This window comes from Pygocentrus nattereri, chromosome 27 (assembly GCF_015220715.1).
Source record: "Pygocentrus nattereri isolate fPygNat1 chromosome 27, fPygNat1.pri, whole genome shotgun sequence".
In the NCBI taxonomy this organism is placed as follows: Eukaryota; Metazoa; Chordata; class Actinopteri; order Characiformes; family Serrasalmidae; genus Pygocentrus; species Pygocentrus nattereri.
This window is the reverse complement of record NC_051237.1, coordinates 25,088,535-25,099,622: the sequence shown is the minus strand read 5'-3', so window position 1 is coordinate 25,099,622 and position 11,088 is coordinate 25,088,535. Positions and strand designations below refer to the sequence as shown.

The following is an 11,088-nucleotide window of genomic DNA, read 5'->3' as shown; positions in this document are numbered from 1 at the left end:
CAAAAGGAGCAATGTATTTCACAGCATCCTTAATTTAGCCAGTAGGCAAAAAAATGAGGCTTTGACTAATTTTCTCTCTTAGAGATTTAAAAGTGAGAAAATCTCCATTCAGAAAGCCATAAAGACATCTAATAATAAAACTATTGTTGGTGCAAATTGTCTTTTCTTTGTTTTTCCGTTATTGGTTCCAACATTGTTTGTATTAGTAAACTATAATTTTATTACATTTTTTTATTTCGTTGTAAACTTTTAAGGCTTTTAGTTTGTAGCAGAGGGAAGATCAGACTCCGTTTCCGCCAGCGCGGGTCACGATGGCGGCTGGTCCGATATCAGAGAGAAACCAGGGTAAGAAAATGAATAAAAACACTTACAATATAATGTTTAATACTTAAAATATGACACGGAACCGTCTTTACTTTAAGTAAAGAGCCTAAAACGTTTCTCTCTCGCTGTTTATGACTCGTTATGATCAACTTCTTGTTCGAATTTTCCGGTCCACCTTAAATGGCGCAGCGGTTACATTGCGGAGCCTGAGGCGCCAGAACGCCACTGCTGCGCTATTTAAGGTGGACCGGGAAATTCGAACAAGACGCTGGTGAATAGTAAGACGTCTTGCGGCGCTGTTATTCAAATAATAACTAACAAACAAACAAAGTCGAAATAAATGTAAATAACAGTAATAAAGGAGGTTTGTTCATTTACTCTGATTTAGTGCTGAGCTCTGTTTGAAGGTAAAGTCCACCAATTTTCCAAATTCCCTCCATAACTTGGTGTTTAAGGTGTAAACAGAGGTTTTAGTGTGAACTGGTTCAGACGTCTTCACAGTGGGGGTGATGGGAACCAGGCGTCGCCATGACTACAACACAGATATAGACACTTTATTTACCATCCAGAACCACCAGAGAACCTACACGAGTTTTCTGAGTTTATATGGAATGTTGATGATGGAAAACAGTGGAAAATCTGGAATAATGAGTTTTCTTTGGCGACTATTTTGCCGCACAGCACCCTGCATGTCTCCCTCCACCATGAATGGAGTTGAAGTTCTCTAAACTCTCATAAAACAGCGTCTCAGTCATCAGGCAGTGAATTCAGAACCAGTTCATGTAGGAACTTTCTGTAGGAGCTTTTAGAGGGACGTCTGGTTCCCATCACCACCACTGTGAACAGTTGACACTGTTATGCACAGTGTTGTAAAATTAGGTGGTGTTTCCCTTTCTGTGTGCCTTTTCATTAAAAAGGTGGCCTTTCATGTATTTTTATAATGGCTGAGATGATTTTCAGGGCTGGTTTATACCAAATTTATGAGCAGACGATACAGACTATGATCTGAATTCCCGCATGTTGTAATATTGAGGTTGTGAGAATAAATCAGATGAAATGCTTTTTGCCTGGATGTTCTGTTCCACCTTAAATGGTTCAGCAGCTACATTCATCCAAGGTGTAATTTAATTTAATTAGTTTTTATAAGATTGGTGTGTTTACGTTTTTCTTACTTTGTCTTAAATTGACCTGCTTTCTTGTCTTTATTGACAGATGCGACGGTATATGTCGGCGGTCTGGATGAGAAGGTCTCAGAACCCCTGTTGTGGGAGCTCTTTCTTCAGGCGGGACCAGTGGTGAACACACACATGCCCAAAGACAGAGTTACAGGACAGCATCAGGGTGAGTACAGCACATTAACCTGAAGCTCATGTAGTGACCAGCCAGGTGAGTGACCAAACTGCGTGGACGAATAGACTTTTGCCAGCGCGGTAATCGAGTAAATCAGACAGGCGAGTTATTGCAGTGAGTGCTCACTTTTGCAGAATCTGTACCTTTTAATAGAGCACAGGCATTCAAAGTCTTAGGAAACTGCTGGATAATGTACACAAACCAGCATCTGCTGCACCAAAGTAATGCTGAGCTGATTGCACAATACCCAAACAATCATTTGTCACCTAGACAGATGTTTGAATCATGTCAAGGACAAAGGGAGAGTAGATGTGACATGGAATTCCACTTTTTTCCAAGCTTTCTCCATAACTCAGTGTTTCAGGTGTAATCAGAGCGGGTTTGGTGTGAAATGGTTCAGACGTCTTTACAGTGGTGGTGATGGGAACCAGGCGTCGCCATGACTACAACACAGATATAGACATTTCATTTACCATCCAGAGCCACCAGAGAACCTACACGAGTTCATATGGAATGTTGATGATGGAAAATAGTGGAAAATCTGGAATACTCAGTTTTCTTTGGGGACTATTTTGCCGCACAGTCTCCCTCCACCATGAATGGAGTTGAAGTTCTCTAAACTCTCATAAAACAGCGTCTCAGTCATCAGGCAGTGAATTCAGAACCAGCTCATGTAGGAACTTTCTGTGAGGAGCTTTTAGAGGGGGACGTCTGGTTCCTATCACCACCACTGTGGACAGAACAGATCTAGAATGGAGCGTTTCACGCCAGACTGCTCTGACTGACTCAACCATGTGGTTTCTGATCGTATGATATTTATCTATGATATGATTGGAGGACAAGGCTTCTCTGTAGTGTAGCTTCCCTTTGAAGGTTAGATTTGTCAGTTGCACTGTAAATGCTCTGTGTACCATAATTTAGACGTTTGGTGTGATATGTCCCCACAGGTTATGGCTTCGTGGAGTTCCTCAGCGAAGAAGATGCCGATTATGCCATAAAGATCATGAACATGATCAAGCTGTATGGCAAACCCATAAGAGTCAACAAAGCCTCAGCACACAACAAGAACCTGGACGTGGGCGCCAACATATTTATCGGAAACTTGGACCCAGAAATTGACGAGAAGCTGCTCTACGATACTTTCAGTGCTTTCGGCGTGATCCTTCAGACGCCCAAGATCATGCGAGACCCGGACACGGGCAACTCGAAAGGCTATGCGTTCATCAACTTCGCCAGTTTTGACGCCTCTGATGCAGCAATCGAGGCCATGAACGGCCAGTATCTCTGCAATCGGCCCATAACGGTCTCTTACGCCTTTAAGAAAGATTCGAAAGGTGAACGCCACGGCTCGGCGGCTGAACGTCTGTTGGCCGCTCAGAATCCGCTCTCGCAGGCCGATCGGCCGCATCAGCTGTTCGCGGATGCTCCGCCCCCTCCCACTGCGCCCACGCCTGTAATGACCGCACTGGGAGCAGGCATTCCAATACCAGGTCAGTCGTCACTTACGCTTCGGGTGTTTAGTCTCGGCTCGAGAATTAACACGAGGTTCAGTTTCAAAACGAGGGGTTCTTCAGTGCATCAAGTCCACTGGGCTGACATGCTCTGTCCATGAATAGCTGACCTGTTGAAAGGAGCAGTAATCAGGATTTATGGTTCGTTTGATTTCTGATGTTATGCCTTGGTCCAAGAATAAGCCAGGAATGCACTAATGTGGCCAGCCCCAATTTATTTGGTCATTTTTCATGCAGGTGTCTGGCAACAGCTACACGTAAACATTTTAACAAAATGCAGAAATTGAGACAAAACAAGGATTAACATTAAGGAGAAAGGTGAATATTGATTTCTGTAGGTTTACAGATACGGTAAAATGAGTAACATGCGCTTATTTTAGTGCAGTAACTCCGTGTCACCTCAACATTCTGCTCTTCTCGAGTTCAGCAATCCCCAGTCACTGCATCTTCTAAATCATCATCATCTAAAACATCAGCCAAATAAACATTTAAAGCACCCGTACAATAGAAAATCGACTTTTCCCCACTAATTTGAAATAAAGGAGCTTGATGTAGCTTGTAAATTGTTGAATTTTAAAACGATAAATGAATCCCTTGTTTTTTCACAGAAACCAACACGGTGCTTGCAAACATCTGCCAGTTCAACCTGCAGTCGTTTAGCCCCGTCCACTCACTCTCAAGTGTTTACACTCGGACGGCTTTTTTGAATGAGGGCAGCCAATCAGAGTAGAGCTCATTTACATATGACAGTAAATTGCACTAATGTTACAAGTAGACATCAGGGAGAAAAATATCATATAAGAAAAGTGTAGGACATGGACCCTTTAACAGTTTTCTGCCAATATCAAAATCATTCTGATATCATTCTGCATCCTTACTTCAAATCAAATCAAATTTATTTGTAGCGCTTTTTACAGCGGATGTTGTCACAAAGCAGCTTTACAGAATTTCGGAAAAGACAAAGTTTCAACAGGACTGTAAGAATGTACAGAAACCCCCCCAGTGGGCAAGCCAGGGGCAACAGTGGCGAGGAAAAACTCCCTCAGAACTGAGGAAGAAACCTTGGGAGGAACCAGGCTCACCAGGGGGGACCCATCCTCCTCTGGTCAAACTACCTACAAGTGATTATACTACTAATATTAATAGCAGTAATATTGGTATTAGGAATAACTAGGAGTCTATGAGAACATCAGCGTAGGGTGGGCAGCACGTCCAAGGGAGGTGGTGGCAGCTGGTCTGAAGTGGGTAGCAGGAGAGCTGGACAGTCGGTCGTCCTTCAGTGTCCAGCCGGACATGTGGGTGATTGTATACTCGGAAAGAAAGCAGGGAGATGGAATTAGTTGTATTCTATCCGTTTGTACATAAACAGGGAATGTAAACATTTCCAGAGTGTGACTAACGACTCCGGCAGATCTGACTATGACCGCTTAACTAAAAGGAGAGAACCAGAAGGACACACAGACACAGCAGCACTCTGAGACAGTTTTACTTTAAACGTAGATTAAAGTAAAGATTAAAGGTGCAGTACGTGAGATTTACTAGGCTGTATTATCATAGTGTATAGTCACCTGTAACTCAGAGAATGAGCCCATCATATCTACCAACAGAGGCCGCTGTGTTTCTACAGTAGCCCAGAATGGCCAAACCAAACACTGACTCTAGAGGGCGCCTTTTGCGTTTTTACACTGAAGTGGCAGCTTGAAATTGTTGGCGCTGTATCTCTGGTTGGAAGACGTAGAAAGACGCCAAATTCTGACAAAGGGAGGATCACACTTGTTATTTAGCAGAAGAAAAAGCGAGAGAGGGTGAATCCTCACCGTCAAAGAAGAGAAACGTGCAGGACAGACGACGGCAGGAAACCTGACGGCCACCGTAGGTTCTACTACACGCTTGGAAAGGGAGGGGTGAGGGAGGGGGATTCAGCTGGGTGCAGTCTGCAGCCTCACCACTAGATTGCACGTCTTACATGCTGCACCTTTAAGAGTGAGATGAAAAGGTACAACACTAATCTAAATCTAAACATCTGTCGGATTCAGATCATTTTTTAACTGATGTCGTGCATCTTCAGAATAAAAACGTTAAATAATTGGTTTCTCACATGGCGCATTTTCACCTTTTGTTCCTCTTTATCGTCCCCTACTGCACCATAATTAGCACTGGGAGAGCTTTCGTAGATGTTGATCTCATATGCTCTTCGTTTTAACTCTGTGTTTCTCCCGTTCTTGCAGGAATGCCTCCTCCTGGCGCCTTCCCACCTGTGCCACCCCCAGGCTCGATGCCACCTGGAATGCCCCCTGGGATGCCCATGCCTCCTGCCCCAGGAACACCTGCCCCTCAGGCGGCCAATGCTGTTCACCCCCCAGGACCACCCCCCTTTCCTCCGGCAGGGATGCACCCACCAGGTGAGTGCACACTCTTTCCTGTGTTAAGTGATGCAGTCATCCCTAGTTTGTGGCAGGGGGCCCAATCCTGGTCCTGGAGATGCAGATCCATCACACCTGGCTTTATTATCTAGTTGCCCATGAAGGCCTTCATTACCTGGATCAGGTGGGGTTGGAGCTAAACTCTGCGGGGTGGTAGATCTCCAGGACCAGGATTGGGAACCCCTGAAGTATGGGATTACAGGTAATCTGCTTCCTCTAGGACAGAGATGCTCAATCCTGGTCCTGAAGATCTACTACCCTGCAGAGTTTAGCTCTAACTCTAATCTAGCACACCTGATCCAGGTAATGGCTGGTTTATTGGATCTAAACTCTCCAGGGCGGTGGATCTCCAGGACCAGGATTGGGCACTCTGCTCTAGGAGGTCTGCATGATATGGATCTAATCCTGTATTGCGATTGTATTTCTGCATATTGCAGTAATATAATAACACGCATGATAACAGGGGGTCTTCAGTGTTTTTGGCCAAAGTAACTTTGTTTGGTCATGTCTCTGGAATGTATGGAAAGTAAAATAAATGTTTATGCTACAGGTGATTCATTGATAAAGCAGAAATGTGGAAAAATGGGGTTGGAAACAGGTTTTTATTATTATTTCAAATAGTGTTGACATGGCAGGAACAGGTGGCGTTCGCATGGGTTTGGTGGGTGACGGTGAAGCAGGACAGCAGCGTTATCCCTTGTTAGATGGTCCACTGCCTGCTCAGCTCCATGCAGCATCCCTGAACGATCAGAGCTACAGCCACAGCTGTAAATCTGCTCCGCTGAGAGGGCGAAGTCCTGATGTTGTGTCCGTGGCACGCAGTGAGAGACTCTTGTCTCGAGCGTGTTGGGTCATCTTCAGGGATTTGCATGAAACAGTAGCCGATGGAAACGCTGACTAATTCACATTTTTTCTTTTACCGACTTCAAAAATGTGATTGAACGAAGACGTTTGAACGAAAGCCTGGTGTGTCATTGGTCGGGATGCTCACAGCATACAGTAGAACAGCCTGTGATTGGCTCATTTGAGTATTGCAACCTCCTTACCAACATAGTAGTGCGAGCAGTTTTGATAGTAACCACTTAAAACCAGTGTTGCATCTGTTTATAAGGACTGTCTGACTCTTGTTTGTAGATTGTAGCTTCAGCCTCATGTTATACATGTCAGCAACAGCCAATTGCTTTCTGTCACGAGGGACGGCGAAACAAGGCCGACACAAACCACAGCTGGTTCTGTTGGACTATTTTATAACGTCCTTGAATGCAGAACTCCAGTCCTCGCCGGTCAAAACTCTGCAGACTCCATCACGCTGGCTCATTAAACGCACCTGATTCAGCTCGTCGAGGCTTCATGAACTGAATTCAGAGCATGAGATGATCAGCAGTGTCAGTACTGAAAATCTAAGGTTGTGATAATTATGATCAAAGCGACGTGCGTCGTTTCGTTTCTCTTCAGCGAAATCCTCCCTGTTTCTTCTTTACTGATCCATTTTCTGACCCGCGTGTATAACCTGTGTTTCCCCAGGGATGCCTCCTATGCCGATGCCCCCAACTGGACCTCCAGGTATGGTACCTCCACCCCCCGGCCCCCCGGGGACCAATCGTGCTCCGCCGCCCCCAGGCATGCCACCTCCACCACAGATGGGCATGCCCCCCAGAGGACCATTTGGACCACCAATGGGTACGTGTTCGTCACGTGGCTTGACTGAGTCGGCGCAAGAGCAGATGCTTCTCTCTGCTGTAGAACGTCAAGTTCTGCGTTCTTTGACGTCCAGGTTAAACCATCTCTTTGGAAGGAAACGGCTTATTGCCTGTGGAATCGGTTGAGCTTTAAGACCAGTGTTATGTCGTCTGGCTGTAGTAGTGAGCACAGACTTAGTCCTGTTTTCATTGTGGTTAATGAGCCATCTGTGTTTCTATCTAAATGTTCAAAGCTGCTGTCGTTCCGGTCCTGAAATCTGATTGGCTGAGATGCGTTTAAACTGACTGCCTCACAGCGACTGAGCTCTGTATCACTGCGCCACATCACGAAAAACCCTTGTGCTGTTAATGAATAATCTTTGACTAATGTTGCTCGTATGGAGCACCGGGTTTGCTGATGAAGTAAGAACCCAGTTCTGTTTTAACTGAGGGGCTGACAGCTTATTTTCTTATCTAGAACCAGGCTGGTTCCATCATTAATATCACAGGCTTGAATTAAAGCACTTAGTGTGATTTACTGAAAAACCGCAGTTTAAATGTCTTGCATGCTTCAAATGGCTGTGTTTCAGTCAGAATTTGAGTACAGTCAGGCTGCGTCTCAAACGGCTCTGTAGTCCCTAAATAGTGTTCTAGATATGAAGGTTTAGAGGTTCTAGCCTCTACAGCCAAAAAGTGCATCAGTTATCGAGAGTGGATGTGTCTGAATCCCAAATGACTGTTTCTTAGCTGTGTTTTGCTCTGTTGGGCTGCAGGATCCAGTATGTAAACTCCTATGTAGTGCACTATGTAGGGAGCAGGGAGCCGTTTGACACTCGGCCCCAGTGTGAGAAGAAGGCGGCGCTGGATTGGTGCTAAATTAGACTCGTGGTGGTGATTTGGTACCAAAAAGTGCTTATAAAGCGAAAGTTTCTGCATTAAACCGTGCTGCGTTATCATATCGCTGCTGTCAGGACAAAAGCTTGTATTTCCATTTTTGTCGTATTTCGGTTTTTGACATGATGAATGGACCAAAACAACCAACCTAAAACTACCTGGAAAGACATCTGGTTCCATTGACTTTCATTAGAAGTAGAGTGTGTTTTTAACCTCGCCTGTAAAGTTACCAATCTGGAGATACGAGGTTTTGATCCGACAGCAGCGAAATGTTCATTATTTTAGGACAAAACGTTAAAGTCTATGAACGCGTATACAGTGGTGGGTGACCGAACGTTCTCCTTCTCTAAAGGAACATTCAGTGGCGGAATACTTGTTTCTAAAATTGGTGCGTTGTGGGTGATTCTACAGAAACGTACAGCTTTCCTCTCTTCCCATAGGAGTCACTGGTGTCCTCATAATGAAGGAAACACCAGAGACGTTTTTAATGATCAATGCATTTTACAGAACATCAAACCACACGCCGTCCATCAGGGAACGTCCACTAAAATATGGAATTTTATCCATTTGAGTTTCTATTTATTCACAGTGGCCTCAGAATAAAGTCGGTCACACCAGTGACGTCAGCTAGAAGCTTCATATGAGATCATGAGCTGAGTGAGAAGATCTCTGAGAACTGAGAGACTCAGTGGACTCACCATGAGCTTTTCTTCATAGATCCTCAGACAACAGGGCAAAGGAGGTCGGGTGATGTCATCGGTGTGACTTTTATTTCAAAATAAGAGACTTTTTGTTACGCGGTGACACCAGTGACTCGACTCTTTGGGACTTTTATTATATATATTTTATAACATTTATTTGGCCTTTTGTTTTCTTTCAAACAAAATGTAATGTATATAATTCATAGTCATGTAGATTTTTGTAGTTAAAATTGCAGAAAAATGTGGGTTTTTTTCTTCAAAATACGGCCTCAGCCTTCACACATGACTGTGGATGAGCTCTTCTGTGGTGCTTGGAATTCTATGATTGATTTAAGAACCAATATTGCTAAATTGATTAATCAAAAAATGGTGTAATTGTAAAAAATAACTGTTTTATTTTAAAATATAAAAAATTGTAAGATCAGCATGTTGAAGTGTAATATGATGTTTTATAAACAGCAGTAAGCCCCTCAAGGCTGTGCATTACAGCGATTTTATCACAGGGTAGTTTTACTTCACTTCGCATGGGGCCTAAGACCACCCTGATAAAATCACAGCAGTGCATGGCCTCGAGCGGCATGCTTTAATAAATAAATAATACGTTCTGTATTAATGCATCAAGTTGCTTGGCAACCATATCCTATCCTAAGGTCGTCACTGAACTGCTTGGCGGAAGTTTTATTTATTGTGGTTGTTATAAACGGCGGATTAGATCAAAGCTTCACGCCGTTTATTATGTTTTGTGTGTTTTCTGCAGGTCCCCCTCCTCCGATGCCACCTCCAGGCTATGCTGGAGGCCCACCCCGACCACCCCCTTTCGGATTCCAGAGGGCTCCTCCCATGCCCCCGCGGCCCCCGGCGCCGCCCAGGGGTCCCCTACGTGCCCCCCTGCCTCCATAAACCAACTTCTGTTTCACCTTCGCCTCGTTTTTATTTTCTCGATGACCCCCAGTAAACTGATGGACAGAGGTTTTGCTTCTTTGTATACAGATGTTTTCATTTGTTGTCCTTTTTTTCTCGCTGTACTTTCCTAGATTAACAAGGAATAAACCTTTTTATACAAGTGAGATGAAAAGATTACGGTTGTGGTCTGTAGATCTTCACAGCACATAACAGATGAACCTCTTCTACTCCTCGGGACCACCGGTGGTCCCAAACCGCACCTGGTCGTGTTCTTCATAACGTTCATGTTCCATAAGCTCCATTCAGAAGCTGGGCGTCGTGTGAGGCTGTAGCTCTTCTCTCCAGTCTAATAGACGGTGACGTCATTTTAAACCCTTATAATAAAAGAAGCTGAACTTTGTTTTTCTACTGAAAGTCGACCCGTTTTTCCCCAAATCTGGACTCTAAACTATAAACAGACGGCGTCTCTTCAGTGATCTGCGTCGGAGATTTTTGGCTTTCAGCAGTAAATTGTAAACATATAGTGATATGTGGAGATCATAAAACGCACGTTCTGTTCATTTGAGGGGAGATTTTATAAAATAAATAATGTTCATTTATTTCATGCAGGTACTGAATAATTTGCCTTATGATTTGGTCACGAAAATTCAGATGGACAAACCAACACACACCCTGGAGAATAATTAATATTCAGGGTCTTTGAGCTCAGTCTGTCTGCCGTGGCTGATTAACTCTAATCTTTTTGCCCCTAAAAGAAAGAAACTCGAACCCCAGCGGTGCGTTCAGCCTCAAAACGTGGAGTTTCGCTACAAAACGTGGGTTGAACCGAGTAACAGAGTCTTATAAGTGCTCAGTTCAGTGTACACACCTACTAAAGATGTGTTCTATAACAGAATAAGCTAGGACACCAGGAACGGCCCTCCCTGCTGTAACACTTGTGCAACGCACCACCGTCTCCACCCGATTTACCCTTTTCTATGTCTTGTCAGCCCTGCTGACTCCACACACTCCAGAGCGGAAGCTAGTGGGCTGAGCTGATTCATCAGTAAACATGAGAAACTGTTTATCCTAAATTTTGTAAAAGAAACTGTATAATCAGTTCTAGTCCATCTGTTTCTCTGATACTGTTACCCTGTTCTTCAGTGGTCAGGACCCCCATGGACCCTCACAGAGCAGGTACTGTTTGGGTGGTGGGTCATTCTCAGCACTGCAGTAACACGAGTTTGTTACACTAGTGTGTTAGTGTGTGTTGTGCTGGTCTGAGTGGATCAGCAGTGCTGCAGGAGTTTTTAAACACCTCATT

At 44.3% G+C, this 11,088-nt stretch overlaps 1 protein-coding gene across 1 annotated transcript; it reads left to right on the top strand.

Moving 5' to 3' along the window:
- The first annotated feature begins 285 nt into the window (after positions 1-285).
- On the top strand, positions 286-9,949 carry sf3b4 (splicing factor 3b, subunit 4). Its single transcript, XM_017722773.1, has 6 exons — positions 286-345; positions 1,537-1,665; positions 2,622-3,164; positions 5,414-5,587; positions 7,133-7,288; positions 9,640-9,949. Exons 1-6 carry the CDS (start codon positions 312-314, stop codon positions 9,780-9,782), a joined length of 1,179 nt encoding a protein of 392 aa, XP_017578262.1. The 5' UTR covers positions 286-311; the 3' UTR covers positions 9,783-9,949.
- The last annotated feature ends 1,139 nt before the right edge of the window (positions 9,950-11,088 follow it).

Coding starts and splice junctions, on each gene's coding strand:
- sf3b4 (XM_017722773.1), top strand. CDS start 312: ATGGCGGCTGGTCCGATATCAGAGAGAAACCAGG. Junction 3,165..5,413: donor AGCAGGCATTCCAATACCAG/GTCAGTCGTCAC, acceptor CCGTTCTTGCAG/GAATGCCTCCTCCTGGCGCC. Junction 5,588..7,132: donor GGCAGGGATGCACCCACCAG/GTGAGTGCACAC, acceptor GTGTTTCCCCAG/GGATGCCTCCTATGCCGATG.